The sequence below is a fragment of the Pelecanus crispus genome, chromosome 5, assembly GCF_030463565.1.
Source record: "Pelecanus crispus isolate bPelCri1 chromosome 5, bPelCri1.pri, whole genome shotgun sequence".
Taxonomy (NCBI): domain Eukaryota; kingdom Metazoa; phylum Chordata; class Aves; order Pelecaniformes; family Pelecanidae; genus Pelecanus; species Pelecanus crispus.
In genome coordinates this window covers 17,061,348-17,081,810 of record NC_134647.1, presented here as the reverse complement: position 1 = coordinate 17,081,810, position 20,463 = coordinate 17,061,348, and the positions used below count along the sequence as shown (strand labels likewise).

Genomic DNA, 20,463 nt, shown 5'->3' with positions numbered 1-20,463 from the left:
ATAGTGTTGGAGGCAGATGGATTTCTCCACAAAGCTATGTTAGTACTGCCACTTGAACAACTGGACAGATTTAGCTTCTGCTTAGAGAGCACAGCTGCACTGAGAGAACAAAGGATCACAGCATGAGCTCAGTTGAGGCAAGAAATGCCTGAGTGGTGGGGAGGGCTGATGAGAAACATCTGCTTTTGAAGCTAGTAGCTCTGAGGCAGCTGTCAGAGATGTCCTGTGAGCTCCCTGTCTCTGGACTTGTCTTCAGCTGTCAAAATTCATTATGCACGCCCCCCCCCCAAAATGGGACACAAACTGGGAAAGAGGATGAGGATTGGCAGCAGGCTGTGAGGAAGTTGTGAGGTGTAGTTGTTGCTTTCCTGCATCTTTGTTTTTACAGCTACTTTGGGGGATAGTGAGGATCCAGTGAGATCCCACAGGGTGAGGGAAACCCTTTTATAACAGAGATCTTTGCCTCTCGAACTTTTTCTGTACTTCTTGCATACTCCAGAGGTTGTCTGCACAAGCATCCTCAATGTTTGCTCCTTCCCTTGCTTTGACATACTCTGTGGTAGTGTTGGTCAACTTCTGAAGCCTCTTCTTCCTTTTTTTTTCTGTTTGTATAAAGTCACTGTCTGGATTTGGGAGTATTTCCCTGTCTGCTTTGCACCACTGTCAATGGCACATGGCAAGGTAGAGGGGGTAGGCCAGAGTATGCTTATCCTAGTGCAGGAGAGCAGTCCTATGGGGAGTGCATGTATGTTTCTGAACCAACTTTTTTTTTTTTTTAACAGCAAAAATCTCCATGCTGGGTTCTTGTACTGTACTCAGCTGTGTCATCTTAAGGCTCAAACTGGCAAAACTCAGTCTGGCTTCTGGTTTTAATCCTTTGTTTCCTAGTGAGTGAGATCTGCTGCTGGTAGGCCACCTCCATAGTGAAGCTAAAGAAAAAGATGATTAAGTCTGTATTTGCAAGCCCTGCTGCACAGGACAATTTAGACAGGATGTTTGGGCAGGTCAGAGGTCCCTTGTACTCACTTTACACTTGGGTTTTGGTTTGCAGTGTGGCAGGAAAAAGCGGTGAGCTAAACTGCTCCCAAACCAGTACAAAATAAATGAATGGCATCTTTCTTCTGTATCCTACAGGCTCCCTTCAGTTACATTTGTTGCATAGACCCACTAGCCCTTGGCTTATAAATGAATTGTTGCCCTTGAGACTCTCTCTAGTTGCTTGTGCAAAATCAAAAGCTGGCTCTGCTGGGAGGAGCAAATCACAGCTTTACCCACATCAAGTTACTCGGTACCTTGGTGGTATTGTTGGCCAAACATGCCTGCAGGTCACTGGCTGTGGGCTTACCAAGTCAGAGGGCTGTGTGGTCTCCCTGTTAAGATTTAAGTTTCTTGTGGTCATAGGGCTGGTGTGTAGCATCTGCAAGACCATTTTTCTTCATTTAGAAATGCTTGACTCCTTCTTACACTTACTTTATATGAGAGAATAACTGACGGTCTTCTCCTTACATTCACAGTCTGAAGGCACAAGACTGCAGAAGGACCTCCGAACTTACTTGGCTTCTGTAAAAGGTAAGGTCTGCATAAGCAGAGGAGTGTTTCCCCTCTAGTGCTTACCTACACAGTGAGGTTTCTGCAGCCATTCCCTTCCTGCTGTTTCCTCAGGCATGAGTTGTAGGAAAGGTCAGCCTTGTCTGGGTGGGGGATCTTTCAGAATCCTTCAGGACCAGCTGGGATGGAATGGGGTTGTGCTTTGATGCCAAACAGGTGGTGCTGTCTTAGCAGATAGACCCTCATATCTTCTGCTAGGGGAAGACAAACACAAAGGGTTTGATGTGACTGCATCCTCGGTTCCTTTCTCCTTCTTGTTACCTTCCATCTCTGTATTATCAAGGGTCAGACATTCTGTAAGGAAGAGTTTAGTGTTTGTTACAACCCTCCTGTTTCCCCATTCCTCAGGGTGGGGGTTAAACTGTGAGGAACACACTATTTTCTTCTTTCTGAAGCAGTTCCCTCTTCTTTCCTAGCCATGCACGAGGCTTCCAAGAAGCTGACAGAGTGTTTGCAGGAAGTTTATGAGGCGGATTGGCCTGGGAGAGATGACACAAATAAAATAGCAGAGGTAAGATTCTGTCCAGGACGTGGGGTCACCAGGATTGGTCTGTAAGTGGAGATGAGCTTTGGAAGCTGTATCTGTGTGCCACATCTCTTCAGGTGTATGACTTTGCAGAAGAATTGGAGAGACAAACTCAGCACTGGGAAGAAGGGAAAGCTGAAGGGATGTGGCCTGTATTTTTGTCTGTATAGGACACTGTTTCCAGATGCTTGAATGCTGCACAGAGCCATATGCTTATGAGTACAAGCAATTTGTTCCCCCAGCAGTGGCTAAGCATGGACAGAAGATGCCAAAAGAGAGTTAGTAGGGTCAACTGGATGTATTGCTTACGCTCTGTGCAAGAGAAAAGGGAGGCTAAATCTATGGCCAAAGCATGGTCAGAGCAGCCATTGTATAGCTGCAACAACCTCCCACTCACAGCAGTACCACCAGCTGCTGTATTTTGGTTGCCACCTTGTTTGACTGAGCCATGTGTCACCGCAACCTGCTGTTCTTCTCATCCCTTGGTGAGGTGACGCCTGTCCAACTTGCCCAGGTGCTTTCTATGGAGCTTAGGGCACAGCCTGTCATTTGACAGCTTGGATCCCCCTTGGCATCTGTGTGCGGTGGGTCCAGCTGGAGGCAGGTGCCCTCTGCTCTGTTGCTCAGCTGTTCTGCTGAGCTGCAGCTGTGGCAGTTCAGCTCTGTGGATCCATCTGCCATGAGGCTGCAGGACTGGGCTTATCTGCAGCTGTCTATGACATTGGAGCAGTGGGGAAAAAACAGAGAGGAGAGCAGGAGAGGGATTCTTCCCTTCCTCTGCTTTCCCCTGCAGAAAATCTCACCTGAAATAACATCTGCATCTTGCCCAGGAAATACTGACTTCAAAGCAGATAAATCAAACAAAACCTGAACATTTTCAGGTCAATTCTTGCACTAACATGAAAACTTTCCATTAGGAAGTGCTGTTGCAGTAAATAATGGAGTTGTAATTCAACTGGTTTGGCTTCATGTTCTCTGTTGGCCTTGTTTCTTCCCGAGCCACTGCGATGCCTCCTTGGAGACTGTCCCTTCAGAGAATTTCAGCCAGAGAGGTCAAAGGGAGCATGAGTCCTGAGAACTAACTGTAGCTACTCTGAGGGCCTGCAGGAATATTTCCAGCCCTCCACCTCCCACTTCAATGACTTTGTTTATATTTCTCTCTTTCAGAAAAAGACAGGCAGGAGAAAAGTGCTATTCCTGCCAAAAATATAACAAATTCCACATAAAGTGGGCATTTTTCCTGAATATTTTAGCCAAAACCATTTATTCAAGTGAAAAAACAGGAGAGGGGCAATTTCTGCCTAATCTACGGTGTTGATGGGAAGTTACTGTGCCTGAGATAAGATCAAAGATAAAGGGTGAACAGGTTAGGGTGCAAGCCTGGGATGTGACCTCCATTGGGCTGTGGAGGCAGGTGGTATAAGGGCTGAAGGCTCCTAGAATAGCTTTCTGTTATTGTTCATTAACCTCCAGAAAGCTGTGTTGTAGTGAAAAGCAAAATATGGTGTCTTGTGGTGTCAGGTGTCTCATTTTTTGGCTGCTGAGAGAAGAAGGGAAAGACAGCCTGACCTTCATCTTCCCTTCCATTGTATGGCCTTGGGATAGCACTGCGGGGGAAGAGACAGGCCCTCAAAGGAAGGTTCACGAAGGGCGCTGTGTCCTTGGAGAGGTCACCTGAACTAGCAGCATTAGGCTTTCTTCTCTTTCTACATTTCTGGCATGACCTCTGTTTTCAACTAATTTCTCTGCTGCTTAGTTTTTCCAAATAAATGACTATTTCTTAAGAGCTCTGGGGGACTGAAATTGTTGACTGTAGCACTCATGGAGCAAAACAGCAATGCAGAGCTCTGTGTTCTTAATAGTTAGCTCATTACTTTTGTTTTTCAGAACAATGATCTCCTCTGGACGGATTTCCATCAGAAGCTGGTGGATCAGGCACTTCTGACCATGGATACGTACCTTGGCCAATTTCCAGATATTAAAGTAAGATTCTCTTTAAACCTTTTGATCTAGAGAGTCACAGCAGATGAAACCTCCTAAGAATCAATTTCTTGCATCCCCATCTTCTGTAGGAGGATGTGTGTGCTGTGCTGCTGCAAGCTCTCCTTTTAAAGATCCAAGCCAAGATCTTTGCACCTCTAGGTCATGTGAAAATGTTATGTTCTCCTTTTGGGCTTCAAATGAGAGTGAAGAATCCAGGGGAAGGATGCTGAAGAGAAAACATAACTGTGAAACAGGAGGATCCATAAAATTTCCTATTGTATCACAGTACAGGAGGGCAGCGTCAGCAGTAACTCACAAGCTCTCAGTCTCTCTTTTCAGTCCTTTGTTTTTTTTAACTTCCTTGTAAAGTACAAAGCACTGAGGAAACAGTGAGTGGCAAATGTGCTTTATAGGTAGAGGCTGGTATGGAAGTCAGATTTCTGTGTGTTGTCTGAAGTCCTGCTGTACATATAACTAGCTTTTTGTAGAGAAGGAGGAGTGCTGGATAGGTCTTTTTGGGGGAGATCGTATCCGAGGACCTGGATTTGAATGATGTCCTCTCCCTTCCCCCACAGTTATCTCTCTCCGCTCGTTTTGAGAAGGTTATGCAGGAAATGTCTTCACCATATGGAAGTGCTAGTAATGATGTCACCATATGGGAAGTATCAACTTGGCTTCTTCCCAGTGAAAACAACCCTTTCCCCACCACATGTCTCTTAAAACGTTTGTCAATATTTGTTGCTTCAGGAGGATCGTGCTTTATCAAAAGGGGGCAGGTCATAGGCTTGTAGATTGAGCCCTGAACAGCAGTGTTCTTGCCTCCTGGGGCTCCTTGTTTTTGCTTCATTTTTCCAGCCTCTTCTGTCCCTGAAATTCTGAAGTGGGGAAGGGCAAAGAGGCTTGCTGTTGCTTTCCACCCGCTCAAGGCTGTAGAGCTGATCACTCCCCGTAGTGTGATGCCATGTGCCTCAGTTAGCAGCACAGAGGCTTGTGCACTGCTTCCTAAGCAGAAGGTTTTATTTCAGGCTCACTGTAGACTCAGACTTCTGCACTGCTTCAGTCCAAATCACGTTTTCCCAGCCTTGTTGGCTGTGCACTGGGTCACCTCTGAGTATCACATTTCTTCCATGCTTAGTATCTTTGGGATTTCTTAATTCTGCTGGGGTCCCACTGAGGTTTTACAGGGGGATTTTAAAAGGAGCACAAGATTGGGACCAACCAAATTCCACCAGAACGCAAGGTGTTAGGCACTGATCTCCCCTGGATCCTTTCTGTCTTCCAGATGGGTCACTAAAGTTTTTATTATTAATGTCCCTTTCCCAGTCTTCAGATGATGCTCTAGAAAATGGGAAATTAAAGCAATTTTATGCACAATTTAAGTAATGCTTTAGAGAGCCTTACTCACCTCTACTTCCCTTTCTAAAATGAGTGAGAATTTGACTTTCTGTTGGTTCCTACAATAAGATATAGATACATTTCACAGAGTTGGCTAAGTGTTTAAAAATGGACTTTCAGTGGTATGAATTTAAAAAGGTCAGTATGTTTTCACTGGTAGTTCAGCTGAATGCATCATCTTACCCCAGAGCAGTGCTAAAATCAAGTCTGGTTCCTTTGACTGGTAGAAACTCTTATAAGTACTGTTGTTGAAGGTTGCTGCAGTTGTACAAAAGTGTAGTTTGGCTTCATGTAAGGAATTGGAGCTCTTGAGGTGGCAGGCAAAAAAGCCTCAGTCTTATGTAATTTACAGAATATATCAGTTGGTTTTGGTTGTTGTGGTAATAGTTTTCTGTTTTTGTGTTTTCCACAAAAGCAAATTTTCTGCTTTTCCTGGAATTCTTGCATTGCTGTGGTAATGAAAGATGATTTGTGGAGAGAAGATGATTTTAATTTAGTGATGTGAAGGCCTGTTTTTTGTTAACGGCCCAGTAACTCAAATGTGTGATGAGTTAGATCATGCATGCATTATTTTTTGTTAAATTCTAACATATTCTGAAATCTCCTTCACTTAAGGGGCTGGAAAAATTCCCTTGAATTTTTTGGACTTCTAATGGGATCCACAGCAGGAATGTGAAAACACAGCTTTCCTTTAGTAAGGAATGTTTGTAATTTAAAGGGAATAATTTTTAAATGTTGAGGTGAACAAAGCCTCTCTGTCTTCTCTAAATTGAAAACTGGGAATGCAAAAAGTACATTATCCTTTCTTTGCAGGTCAGTATCTATAGCGTCTTGGAGTAGGACCCTTGCATAATCTATAATATTTCTGAGTGAGTTTTTGGTTGAGGTTGCAGAGTACACAGTAAGAATACAGGTCTCTGCAGTGAGCCCAGAGAAGATAAACCATAACCCATTGGCCATTTTCTGTCTTGCGCTGAAACTGGTGCCCTGTTTCTGCTAGGTTTAAAACCAAATAGCGGGGGGGGAGGGCGGGGCAGAAAAGAAGTGTTTTGTTGGGGTTTGGATGTGGTGTTGGGTTTTGGGGTTTTGGGGGGGGGGGTTTGCTTGGTGTGGCTTTTGTGTGGGTTTTTGGTTTTTTGGTTTTTTTTTTTTTTTTAAAGGAGGCTTAAATTAAGATGGATTTATTGCAAAGCAGTAAACTCTGTTGGAGTTCAGCTTTTACGATCAGATAGCAGTGGGTAGCTGCAGCTATCCTAGAGTCATACAAGGAAGCTACCCTGCAGCCTTCCAGGACTGGGCTAAGTCCCATTACTACCATCACAGGCAATCATGTGGTCAGTGGTTACTCCAGGAGGACCTGCAGTGTATCCATACCTTGCAGCATTTCCACGTACTCTAGTAGAAATGTGAGGGTGGGGGTTAGAACATTGGGGGTTGCAAAAAACGGACAAGAGTGACCTTGTTGAGAGGTGGGTGACATTGAATCAAATTCCCTGGTGGGGTGGCAGGGAAACCTAGAAGTAGCTGTTTGCCATGTCACAGAGGTGGGCAAAACTCCAGCTATCTTTACCAGCCTGACCTGGGGGAAAAGTCCTATCTCTTAAATCCATAATCTGGCCATGTGTTTTATCTTGTGTGTGTGTAAGATGCATTAACTAGCATCTCGGAGATTGCCATACTGCTGGAAGCCCACTCTGAGATCCTGTCTCCATGGCCGGCTGGCAGCCTGAGGTTGGGGAGGTGTCTTCTAGTGACCTTGACTGCAAGGTGGCTCAACTTCTTCGTGATTCCTTTCTTGGAGTGAGCTGAGCACTTTGAAATCAGTCTGGGTGTGCGTGTGGCTGAGATCCTGCAGATCCACCGTGACACACACAGAGCTGCACCAGCATTTCCTGAAAGTGCAGAGGAGCATGTGTAGGAGATGTGTGAACTGGTCCCAGCTGGTCTGGCAGAAAGATCAGCCCTGAGTGCGGTTTTGCAGCTTATCTGCAGGAGCCTAGGGAGAGGAGACCGCATCTCCCTGCCAAGTGCGGGGGCGGGGGGCTTTTGCAAGTAAATCTCAATGCTAATTCACCATCTTTCAGTTTCCTTGGGTGCTGTGGTTAATTGGAAACCCTCCTGGCTTCTTGCCATGCCTTTTCACTCCAGTTCTCCAGCCTGGCTCTCAGCTGCTGATTACTGACCACTGGACTGGCCTCTCCAAGCTGGGGTGGTGCTAGGGTCAGGCTGGGAAGACCTGTGCTCCAACCCAGACAGTCTGGGGTGTTCGTAGAGAGCATGGGGGTGAGGGTCGAAGGGGGCTGGATGGCTCTTAATCCAGTGGGCCTGAGCCTTGCCAAGGTGAATTTATGCTGGGGGAGAGAGCATGAGGCACCTTGGATGAAGAGGGGTAATGGAGGTGTCTATTCTGGATTCTCACCCATGGACCTGTCAGGACTCCATTCCTGAACACGAGTCTGGTTGGCTCCCTCCTCGCATTTGTTACGGCTTCAGCATGTCTTGCCTATTAGTGACACAGTGCTACAGGTTTTCCCTCGCACTTCTCTTGCTTAATAGCTAGTTACAATGGACCACTGCCGGTGGCTGCCAGTCACTTCTGTCTGGACCTTCTGTTGCAGGGTCCACAATGCTGTCCTAGGTGTATCCTGAGCATACGGATGAGCGTTTTTGCTGTGCTGGCAACAGAAATGCCTTCTTTTGATGAACTTAATCTTTTGAGCTCCCACATGAAGTAGGGCTGTGAGCTGTTTAGTTAGAGTCTGGCTGCAGCCCTCAGGAGACCCTGAAAATGATGAAGCGGGTGCTCATAGGATGCAGGCACATGGGGAGGCTTAGGAAGCACTGGAGCTACAGTTCTGAAAATATTAATGTAATCCAGAGGTGGGCCCTGTTGTTGGTTGGATGCCTTTGCTTTCCCTAGCTGGGTCTGCACTCCTGAGGAGCTCCCTCGAGAATGGTGGTTGTCACAGGTGGCTCCCAGGGCCACCTCTCTGGGCAGCTGGTGTGGAGCATCCAGTGATTGCCCTTGTGTGGGTAGAGCATGGGGTGCTGTGGAAGTTGGGTGAAGAGGAGGGGGATTTTCCTTGAGAGGCTTTGGGGTTTTGGCTGCTGGGGAAGATTGTCACAACTCTGTTCTCTATCTTTCTTAGTCTCGTATAGCGAAGCGAGGAAGGAAGCTTGTGGATTACGACAGTGCCAGACACCATTTTGAAGCCCTGCAAACGGCAAAGAAGAAGGATGAAACCAAGATTGCAAAGGTAAAGCAAGCAGAAGGATGTGCAGCCATCCTTTCATTTCATGAGGTCTGCATTTGCCTATTAGGCAGTTTTTAAGTGCACCTCTACTTCTTCATTGGGTGTGTTTTTGTTTGGAGAGGTGTTGTGAACTGGTGAAGTTTGGCTAGGTATTTCCTTCTCATTTGTTTAGTTCCAGAAAGCAGGATGGTCTCTGTTGTGTTGGTTCAGACTCACCATCATCAGTGAACATCTCTTGGCGGCCAAGGCTTAGGCATGCATTTCCTCAGATGCTGCAGGACCAGTAACCTCTGTCAGGAAAGCCGGTGTGCCTCTGGGGGAAGCAAAGCCTTGCAGTGCCCCGGCAAAATTTGCCAGTTTGTCTGCTTCTTGGGGCTCTGTCTCCCTATCTTATAGCAGTGGTGAGAGTAAGTGTTTGAGTGTTGCTTGAGGTTGGTTGTGTTTGTGAAATCCTCTGGTATTCGAAGACGGAGACCCTTAGGAGCGTGAATTACAAGTTCATTGGTGGAAATGCACCCTATGCACGCTTGATGACTGTGTTCGTTGTCTGTCGGTCACAATTACTGGACAATAAATAGGGCTGAAAGCAGGAAAACAAGAGTTTTCTCTTGTCAGGGTGTGGTTTCTTTGATGCCTGTGAACAGCTTGATCTAGGATTAACCCCCGAGCATGCCCAACATGCAAGTGCAGGATTTTTTTTAATTAAAATAGATGTCATTAAAAATAAAATTTACATTTTCTTTTAAATGTAGCTGAAGGAAGGTGATAGTGCTAACCTTATTCTAGAGGAGGCGCACGGTTCGAATACCTGTCCAGAAAATAAGCTGTGGATTACTCCTGTACCCTGAGTGGATTTGAACCCATGTGCTCCACTCCACAGGACAGGTCTTGACACAACAGAATAGTCCAGGGCTGGGGAGACGTCTTTAATTTCTTGAATGTGGGCCATGGCACTTCAGGACTCTTCAGGCTAGAAGCAGTGTAGGAAAGAGCCTGGATCTGTATCTTTTAGCCAGGCTGAGAAGAGTTGTCATTCTTTGCTTAGAGTTATTTCTGGCAGGGGGAAATCTGGGCTATGTGAGAGATGCTGGTGTTTCTTCTGCATGGAAGAAATAAAGATGCATGTCTCCCCCGAGCGAAAGATCTGCATTTAATGGCCAACTGACAGTACTTTTATTTTTAAGCTGCAAGTCATCAGTCGTCTGCTCACCCAGTGCATGCGCTGTGATTAACCTTAACAGACAAAAGGGAGAGAGATTGATGGTTCAGGTGTCATTGCATCATTTGTGTGGCAAGGCAAGTCTTGGTTCTGTATGCAAGGCATGAGGCCCTGCTGGTTGTGCCTTCTGTTCAAAGCAGTGCTTCACTGTGTTTGGGGGTAAGAGCAGAATTTCCCTGGGGCGTGGTACTATTATTGGTATGTGCCTGTGGGATCTTTGCTGCAGTGGAAATGTTTTTTGTAGGAATTAATCTACTCAGGTTGGTACCTGGTGATCTGCACCAAAGAGGCTGGCCTTTGCCATTGCTGCACTTGCTCATGTTGCCCCAAATGCTCACGTAAGACATTATTAACACAGGATTGTTTGTTTCTCTTCTGTTAAGGTATGAAGAACAGCCCAGTTTGAAGAGTGAAATGTTGAGATTTAGGAGTTGTGTGTTCCTGATTCAGCCTGTGCGAGTGTGTCTTGGTACTTAATTGGACTCTTGTCATGAGCCAAAATGGGCACTGGATCACATCTTTCCAACCTGTGTGCTTTAGGTCATGCTCATGCATGGGATGATATGTGACACAACGCACTGTCCTGACCCTGTAAAGATGGGAGCAGTGCGTCCCCAAAAGTTATGTACATATGCTCTTCGCAAATGGGCAGCTTTCACAGCCCAGCCAGTGATCCCACACTTGCAGTCACACAGCTCTGCAGGGCTGTGGGCAGCAGCCAGGGCTCAGCGTGCACTAGGCTGATGTAGGAAGTCCACCTCTCCATTCCTGTGACTCCGATTTTGTTCATGTGACCTTTGAAGTAGGGTTGTTCTGGTGTAAGGTACTTTGGAATATGATGACAGGCCCCTAGGAAAGAGAAGTCTTGTTTATGACACAGCATACAAATGGGAGCTGACTTGATTGATGCTTCATGGTATAGTAACACAAACAGGAGTGTGAATACTTTTTGGAGCTATACGGTCTCTTTTTTTCTTCTCTAATATATGGATGTTCTTTCCCACTCAGGACTCCTGCCACTTATTGCTAAACTCACAACTCGCCATTAAAATAAGGCACTGTGGACTTTCAGCTGTTGCATGAAAATAATTACGGTAGTTAATTAATCCTGACCTCTCTTTAAGGAGCTCTCACTTCACAGCCATGACTTGGAGTAGGGTTGTCTGTGTGCTAGGTCACTAACAACTGTATCTGTTGCTCTTTGCAGCTGCCTGGCTGGTCTGCAGTATCCCAGCCTACACTGGAGCATTAATTACTGCTAAACTTGGCATGCTTCGAAGGATTCATAACTGATTAGTCCCAGGATGTTTGTTTTTTCTCTCGCCTTGGTGATGCTGGTTTGGCCCAGCCTCTAAATACACTCTCTGTTGTGATTTTGATTTTTTTATCCTAAAAGATATATGTTTGTGTCTCTCTTGTTCTCTGTTTTTTTTCTCTTCTCACTCAAACATGCTCCCTCCCCCCAGCCTGTTTCGCTGCTTGAGAAAGCTGCGCCTCAGTGGTGTCAAGGGAAGCTACAAGCTCACCTCGTTGCGCAAACTAATCTGCTCCGAAATCAGGTGACTGCTGATCTACCTGGCTCTAACCTTGCATGTGCTATTTTGGGCTCTAGATTGTACCATGCAACTAATCTCTAGGCAACGTTCACTCTAGTCCCCTCTGTTAAGTGTGTCCTTGATATTCCTGAGCCACAGTGGACAAGTGGAAGTTGCTGACCAATGAATGAATCTGTGCCTGCCCTATTGATTTCTAATCAGGTGTGTTAATACTGGGCTATTGTTTTCTCTCCCTAAAATGAAATGAGGATGAAGAAAGGCTGTGGAATAATGCCAAGGCAGAGGCGGATGTAGTGTCGTTCCTCCAATTATTCCTTTCTTTTTCTTCTGTAGTAGTCAATTTTTATTGTTGCTGTTTAAAAAAAAAAAAGCAAACCACAAAACACACACACAAAAAAAAAAATTGGAAAAATTGGCTTCTGCATTTCTGCTGTTGAGTAAAGCCAGAAAAAACCACATTGCTTCAAAAGCAATTTCTATGGCTGCTGTGTTAAGTTGTAACATTCTCCCATGATAAAATCCAGGTTCCCAAAAGGGCACTGTCCTGGCTCTTGTGGTCTAAATGAGCTGTTTCCAGGTGTACAGAGGTTCAGTCTGCATAGGAGAAGAGGTGGGCCCAGAGCAGGGAATTTGCACCCCATGTAATATATTTGAACAGCTCCAGGTTGAGGTCATGGTTGCATCATGTGGCAGAACTTGGCGGAACATTTAGATTATAGCATCTTGAGGGACATGAGAGCAGCTCAGAGAAACTGCAGGGACTAAGAACTTCAATTCTACTTGCACAGGAGAAATGTGGCTTCCTGATGAAATCTCCCTTGGCATTTATCTTGGAGGTCCTTGAGGGGTAAGAGGGAGCTGACAGAAAACAGTCAGTGAGAAGAAAATGCTGTCAATGGGCAAGGCATAGTAAATCATTACCTAAGCTGGGAGAGAGCCAGTTACCTGCCTGGTGAGCTCATCTGTTCTCATTCAAACGCTCCTATGTTTTCACATTCCTTGTCAGTGAATGAATTGCAGTTTAGAAATGCTAAATCACTCTCACCTTATGAAGCACCTGGGCTTTTCCACAGTCAGTTTATGACTGCAGATCAGGGAAAAGACTAGATTACCACATCAAGGAGGCCTGGGGAAAGAACAGCTGTTAGTAATCCTGCTTAAGATGCATAGCAAAGGGAGGAAATATTTATTCATTCTTGATTGAAGGGAGAAGGACATTTGGCAGGCTTCCGGGGGCTTTTCCTGTGCCTCCGCTGTGCTGCCAATGATCTGCGTCCTTGTGGTACTTGACTGGTCTGTTTGGCTGTTGGTATTTCTGGAGGACTAGAAAGCAGGTATGGGAAATTTCTCAAGCCGCAAATAAATAAATCAGCTCTTGGGCATTTTTTGTATTCTCAGACTGGCTGGGGTGACTGAGAATAATACCACCGCCCACAGATTGCCTAGAGACTACGAGTGCTCCCTCATCCATTGCACTCTGATCTTAGGCTACCAAGAGTTGATCCATAATTTCACTGTACTGGGTGACTTTGCCCTAAAGCAGGTGGCAAGGGGGTAAGTAATCTTTCCACCTGCTGTGTTGCAGGGGTGTTAACCTCCTGCTAAGTGACATTAATATTTTCAGTCACCCCAGATATTTTCAAATCAACATAAGTCCTCTTTTAAGTTTTACCTCTTTCATTCTTGAACTAAATAATACTAATGCCAATCTTAATTTTTTGTTTCTACTTCTGTGAGTCTGGTTTTGGGTGGTTTTTTTGCTTGTGGGTGGGTTTTTTTAAATTTCGATTGGGGACTAACAAAAAAAAAAAAATCTCAATAAAGAAGGCTAGTTTGTATTCTGAACCTGTAGGTTTTCCAGCTTTTCTTCACAAACATGAGCAGGCAGGGAAAAAAAAGGCTTCAGTTTTTATATTTGCATGACTTCAAGACTGAAGGTGTTACTGACAACCCTAAATCTCATTTAAGCTCTTGATAAAAGTGGGAAGGCTGATGACACTGCATTTATTGAAGATCTTCAGAATGTTAAGCCTAAAAAAAAACCCAAACCAGTCCTTCCCTTACCAGCAGCTGTGTTCCTGTCTCTTCTTGCCTGATACTTTTAAAACCTCCAAGCGAAAATGGGGTCAGCAAGACCTATTATTTGTACTGTAAACCCAAGTCCCTCCCTCCGTTGTGCAAACTGCTGGCTTTGTGTAGACCTTTAGCAGATACTAACAAAAACAGTACAGTGGGGGTTTTCTGTGAAGTCTCCTAGGGGGCTTGCTATTGCACGCTCTCAGTTACAAATTTTTGGTGACTGTGCATTTTGAAACAAAAGGGAAAATGGAGCAGAACAGCACATTCTTGCCTTTTTGCTAAGCTGCTCTGAAATGCTGAATATAGTGTAAAAAGCAACATCCTTGGTGCTGCAGTGATAACAGAACGATAGCTCTGCCTGCAGGAGAAAGCCAGAAGGTTGAGTCCCGGGCCATGCTGCCCTTCTGAGAGGCAGGTCTGGCTGGGACCAGTGGGGGCTTGGCCCTGGGCTGGGGTGCCCAGCTCTCCTTCTTACCCCTGCCTCATGGATGTCTTAGCCTATTTACAGAGTAGTGTGCAATTACCACGGTTCACAGCATAGTGTTTGAAGTGGTCACCAGATTGCCTGAAAGCACCAGGCTGGATATTGCCAAACACTCGTGAGTTGCTGAGATGCATGATGGTAGGAGACGTAATGGGAAACAACCCCCTGCCCCCGGCCCCATCACAACTGAGCTGGTTGTGCTTGGCACTCTGAGCCTTGGCTAGGGGGAAGGTCAGGAAGGCATTTGTGTTGTCCAGCTCCTGCTCAAACCTTCCCCTTTTCAGGCAGGGAGAGGAGAGGAGGAATTTTCTGAGATCATATTTCATGGGCCTGAGCATTAGGTCTTCCTGCCTCAGTTCTCTGTCAGGTTGGTAAGGATGACAGCTGAAATAAAAAGTGCACAGATATGGCAGCAATGGGCTCTGTCCCTGAAACCTGTGTCTTTCCTCCTTTCCCCACAGTACTGCATGAGCTGGCTTTTCTTTAGCAGGGCTCATGACCAAGTTGATGTCTGTCTTTGGCTCTGGCTGGAAGCAGTCAGGGCTATCTGGTATCAGGACCCCTGCTTCCAAGCAAAATAAATCCCAGTGGTGAGAAGATCCTTGGGCTGACAAAGGAGTGAAGAGTTAATTCAATGGGACTGAGAGCACTAGCTGAGCCACAGGCGCTAGATTGATCCTGGACTCCTACAGCTACTCTAGAGTGAACGTTGCCTGTTGCTGATTTTGCCTTTGCCTCGGGATGTTGCAATATTCACACGTTGCTTTCTAGGTTCTTTGACCTTCTGAACAGGTAAACAAGAGAGGGAAAGGCTGTTATCAATATTCACCGTATCTGAAAAACTAACAGCATTCAATGGTGCCTCATCTCCCAGCTATCTCATCTCCTGGGTTGATTCTGGTCCCAGTCTAGTTTGGAAATTAGAGTAAGGTAAAGCCAAAGGATGGACTGGGACTTCTTTTCTCCCTTTAAAATGGTTACATTAGAAACATTCATTCGTAGAGGGACTTTAAGGCAGAATGAGTCTTTGTGATGATCGTCTCTGATCCAGCATAAACTGTGTCTCTGTTTAAATGGACTTTTTGTTTGTTTTGTGCAAACTCTCTGAAAATGTTGGGTTTTTCAGTGAGTGTAGCAGCAAAATACAGGGATTTCTGGGTGGAAGCATCATGGCCCCTTCTCCCCTTGCCTTCCTCACAAGGTCTGCTTAACTTTTGAATACCTCCCGGTTGTGTCGTCTTCTGGGGGAAACTTTCTTTTCTGATCTTGAGTACAAAGTCTTAGCCTTGCCTTTGGCAGCAATGAGCAACCCTCTGAAAGGTGGAGCTATCTGTAAAGTAGGAGCTTCTGCAGCTTGCTTATAAGTCAGGAGAGAAATGGAGAGTGTAAGGATCCTACACAACACTGTGAGGAACAGGACTCTGAACTGCAAAATATTTTTAAGTCCTTTCTCCCATCAATCCTGTCTTTGCATATACCTGTCACTAAGGAGCAGTAAGCTGGATTTCTTTAAGCTGGCACGAAGAAGATAAAACTTCATTTCACAGAAGGGATAAGAATCTGACTGCAGGCTCATAGAGAGATCCAGTTCCCCAGTAGCTTGTGGGCTCTTTGCAGAGCCCTGTGGTGTTGTGACATTCATGCTGTTGTCACATGAATAAGTAGGCACTTGTGCTGACCGTCCTGTTAAGATGTGTCGACAAGATGCTCATGCAGGAATTTGCCATTCTGCATCCCACTGCATGGGGTTATGGGAGAATGCTGTGCTCTTGCAAATTACAGAATAGAAACATTTTAATTAGCAAGCTTTGAGTTTTAAGTCAGGGCACTGAAAAGAGGAAGAGGTCACCTAGGACAAATATGGGAAGGGGAATGTGGTTGTTGCTGGTGTCTGCTGTCAGCAACATCCTTTTTGTCACTGAAACCCAGCAGAATTCATGTATCAGTGTTGGGGTCTGTCAGTGTCTAGGTCAAATGAACAGGTCAAATTTAAACTCTCAACTGGAGGAAAGAGGTCCTGTACAAGGCATATTTCCTTTGGCGTTGGTGGCCAACAGCCAGCCAGGGATTGCTCTTGTATTAGATCCTTACCGACGAGAGTATGTGAGACCGCTGAAACCAAGACCTGCTGCTTAAGCACTCCAGCCTGGCCTTCTGCTGGTGTACAACTCATGCTTTGCATACCCTTCCTTGCTTCTCCAGTCAGCTTTGTGAGACAGCTGTATCAGCCAAGGATGCAGACCTCCTCCCTTCTTCAGAAGACATGGGGCTTTGGCATGACCTTACCCAAGCAGAGAGATTCCCCGCTAGGGAGGATTCTTCTTCAGTGCCATTTGGGATGGATTTCAACTCCTTCAGAGACCTGGCAAGGGGCAGGGGCCACTATTATCTTCATCTAGATCCAAGCTGCACGCTGAACTGCCTGACTAGTTCCATTCAGTTTTTGAAGCCAGGGAAACTTCCAGAACCTAAAACACATTAGTGGGTGTTTGAATTACTTTCTGAGTATCCAGACAGGGAAATCTATTGAGAGAAAACATGAGAGTAACATATGCAAGCTGAAGGGGCATCAGGTCACTTGTGATGCAACCCTCGTTCCTGGGAGACTCATTTGGGATGGAGATTACCCCATGCCAGAATTTTGCCTGGTTTCCCAAGAAGTTAAAAGAGTCACAGTTGTCCTAGCCCTGCAGGGTTCTTGTCTGCGCTGGAGCTGACAATCTCTATTCTCTGTTATTAAGGCTGAAGAAGAGTTAGTAAAGGCTCAGAAGGTGTTTGAAGAGATGAACGTTGATCTTCAGGAGGAGCTGCCTTCACTATGGAATAGGTGAGTGCTGAAAGTTTCCCAAGGGCTAGTTGGAAGGAAGCTGTTCTCCTTAGCTTGGGCTGGGTGTCTGCTCTTGTTTTCTGGATCACCTCAGAGAGTCTGTCCTAGGATTCCCCCCAGCCAGGTTCACCCTTGTCTTTCTGTGCTTTGCTTCATGATCCTCATGAAAAACTCGATTTTACCACAGAGAGAAACTGTTTCTATGCTTTGTCTGATTAATCCCTTTGCCCCACCAACTCTGCCCGCCTTTCCTGGGCAATGGCCCAGCTTCTGCTGTGGACAGCAAACAGAGCAGGCTGGGTCACTAAGATTTTGGGTGTGGAGCTGGCTGGCTGGAAGGAACGTCTGCAGCTGAGTGGGTATGTCAGCTGACTGATCAAGGGAAGACAAGATGTCAGAGGGGTTGGAGAGAGCCAAGAGTTGATGCCTTGATTGCTGTGTCTTGTCATGCAAGCTTATGAGCACCTGGTGAAGCAGCAGGTTTAGCATGAGGGAGCACGAGTGGACAGGTTGCTCTGCTTTGGCTGCCACTTTCAGGTTTGGGCAGTTGGGTGAACAAAGATGAGGGAAGGATCCTGGTGTAGCTGCCTTCTCTTGCCCCTAAATATGTTCCTGGCTATGTGACACAGGACCCAGTGAGACACTAGTGGTTACAACTGTCCTGTTGTGCTCTATTTAACATAACATAGCCTGGGCAAAGGAAAATGGGCTGAGAGAATAGGAAGACTTGAGAGACCATGCATTTGCCATACCAGTGATTATGGTGATGAAAAGGGAGGAGAAGGAAACAGACCAACATTTAGCTTGGAGGATGAACTGGAGGGTGGCAGAAGCTGATGCATAGGGAGGGCACAGTGAAAAGCAGGCAAAATCCTCCTAGGAGTGTCCCAGTTTTGTATTTTTAAATGCAGTGATGACATCTGGGTTGGCAGTGCTGGTCTGTGGGGGATGGAAAGAGTGGGCGGCAGCAAGGCGGGAAAGCAAAGTGCTGATGTCTGCCTTCACTCCCCTTTCCTCCCAGCCTGGGTCAGGACTCTTTGCTCAAAGCAGTGTGCAGGCCTGGCTGAGGAAGGAGCTGGGAGGGATACAGGCATCTGGGTGGTTCCATGTGCAGAACAGTGGTGCCACTGGCCTTCGAGAGCATCTCCCTCGCAGCTGGAGGAGCAACAGCAGGTGCTGGTACAGCACTCTCTGTTGGCAGCTGGCAGGCTGGCTAGAGGAAGGAGGGCAGCAGGCAGCTGCTGGGATTTTAAGGTGCCACAGGTTGTTCACAAGCTCCCACTATCCAGATGATCCTTCTGCTTTCCTGTTGCTCTCTGTGCCTATCCTGTGCTTTCTTACTTCTTCTGGCCCTGAAGCAAACAGTTCATGCTTTTTTGCTTCCCTTGGTGCTGAGGGACTTCAGAGTGAATTAATATCTGTCCTCCTGCCAATTCCCCCAGCTCTCCCCACACTGCATCTGCATCACGGCCTCTATCCTTTTCCTTTCCATCACGCTACCACTGGCTCGCTCTCTTCTTTTTTTTTTTTCTTTTTTTTTCTTTTTTCCTTATTTCCTTTTTTTCTTTCTTTCTCCCCCCCACCCCCACGCCTTCCTCTCCCCTTAGGATCTGAATTTGTGCTGGCTATCCCGCCTGGCCTCCTCCTCACCTTTGATGTGTTTGCCCCATACCTGGCCTTTGCTCCATCATCCCCTTCACGCTTCTGTGCTGCCCTTCTCTTCTAGCATGTATCAGACCTGACAGAGTTCAGTTTGAATGGGAGTGGTGGGTGGGAGGTAGCAGAAGGGGCAGAATTGAAATTTTTTGGGAGAGTATTGTGTCCATTAAGTTCTTCTGTCTCATTTTTCATTTGGCAGTCGTGTTGGTTTCTACGTCAACACATTCCAGAGTATAGCAGGCCTAGAAGAGAACTTTCATAAAGAAATGAGCAAGGTAAGCCAACTAAGAGCTTATCCTATTAATACATCCTTTTCTCATTGTTAATAATAATAATAATAAAAAAATCACCTGCAAATAACCAGCTGGAGAAACGGAGCATTTGCCCTATGTCAGAGGAAGGTGTTAACCCTCAGTTTCTCCTGAGCCACCTGGGAGAAGGGCTGTCTGAGATAGTACTGTAAAGGGATGGTGCACAGGGAAGAGACCACAGGGCCATGCGACAGTGGGAAGTTTGTGTCACTTGGCAAGGCTCATTTGCAGATCCACAGAGGGAAGGGAAGCCACATTCAGGCCTATCTCTTGCTGCCCTTTTTTAGCTCATCTACGTTATGGATCTGTAAACTATAACCTGGGCACTCTCAGCCTGGTATCTATTTGTCTCCTCCTCTGCTGCCTGGCAGCAATTTGCTGTGAACCCTCATCTGTCTTGCTGTGGGGATGAAAACAGCAGGGAATCTGCCAATCTGCAAGTCAGCTGAAGACTGAGACCTGCCTCACTCTGGTCCCTCAGGAAGGTACTTCCCAGTAGTACCTCTCTGCTTTGGCTTCTTTCCTGCACTGTGATCCAAAAGAAAGCATTTGAGTGCTCAGCATGGCCCTTGCATGGGCTACCAGTTGGCCATGAGTTGGGAATCACAGCAGTAAGCAGTGTTGTAACCTGGTGGTGGCAGGCTGGATTCTGGTGCTGCATGCCAGCACCCAGCAGAGACCTCAGGAACAGTCTATGGGAAAGCCCCCCATTGCCATTTTTATTTACAAATGTGTTCTTGTTCTTTTAAGTGAAAGCTAGAGAAGTCTTGAATTCCTTAGGTCTGTATGCTGCTCCTAAGAGTTGCACGCCCTCTGTAAATGTTGCACTAATCTTGATGAGTGACTGAGAGCCCAGCTGGAAAACTTGTATTCCCTCCCCTCCCCTCCCCAGTGTCATCCTGACAACAAGACAGCCGCTAAGCAACAAGCAATGTTATAGTCCTTCAATTCCCAGCAGTCAGGGGCCCTCTGCCTTGGTGTAAGGCATCAATTTTGAGCCCTGCTGACATTTCATGGGGACCTTTCCAATTAATAGCCTGCTCTTCTCCACTGAGGGATGAACTGATTATTAAGAATAGGGAGGATTGTTATAATTATCAGTTTGTTGCTGTTAACTTACATTCAGCAAAACATGGGAAAGATGCTTAGACAGAAATTCTCTTCTTGTATCATGTCTTGGATTTTCCTTTCCTGATGAGTTTTGTATGAGAGCAGGGCTTTTGCTTTGTTCCATAAGAACCATCTGTTTCTTATTACTGCTGTAGCATCCAATTAACTGCTGGTGTTGCCGGCACGATGCCTCCAACATTGATTGCATTGGATCCCTCCTCCTACCAATGATAAATCTGGCATCTCATCTTGTTTATGAATTGGCTGTTTCAGAATAGGAGTGTCTGGAGTGAATATTGAAGCCTTCAGTGCCAGGGAGAGTTTAACCCCTCGTATTGCATTTCTGCAAAGATATCCAGGTCCTGCCCAAACCTAGATAGCCCAGGCAGCCTGTGAAGTCAAGGCTTGTTGTTGGCTGGAAGTCCAGCTGCCTTTTGGACTCCACAGTTGAA

The 20,463-nt window shown here is 46.1% G+C and overlaps 1 protein-coding gene across 9 annotated transcripts in view; it reads left to right on the top strand.

Annotated features, from left to right (window-relative positions):
* BIN1 (bridging integrator 1) overlaps positions 1 to 20,463 on the top strand; it is a 97,163-nt gene that overhangs the window by 49,755 nt on the left and 26,945 nt on the right. For 6 of the 9 annotated variants that reach the window (XM_075710203.1, XM_075710201.1, XM_075710198.1 and 3 more), the window contains exons 3-8: positions 1,515 to 1,569; positions 2,025 to 2,119; positions 4,022 to 4,117; positions 8,662 to 8,769; positions 16,846 to 16,931; positions 18,790 to 18,865. In XM_075710203.1, coding sequence (XP_075566318.1) covers positions 1,515 to 1,569; positions 2,025 to 2,119; positions 4,022 to 4,117; positions 8,662 to 8,769; positions 16,846 to 16,931; positions 18,790 to 18,865 — 516 coding nt within the window. Of the gene's footprint in view, positions 1 to 1,514; positions 1,570 to 2,024; positions 2,120 to 4,021; positions 4,118 to 8,661; positions 8,770 to 11,451; positions 11,545 to 16,845; positions 16,932 to 18,789; positions 18,866 to 20,463 lie in introns of all 9 variants that reach the window. The other 3 variants (XM_075710199.1, XM_075710196.1, XM_075710195.1) reach the window with 1 other exon arrangement.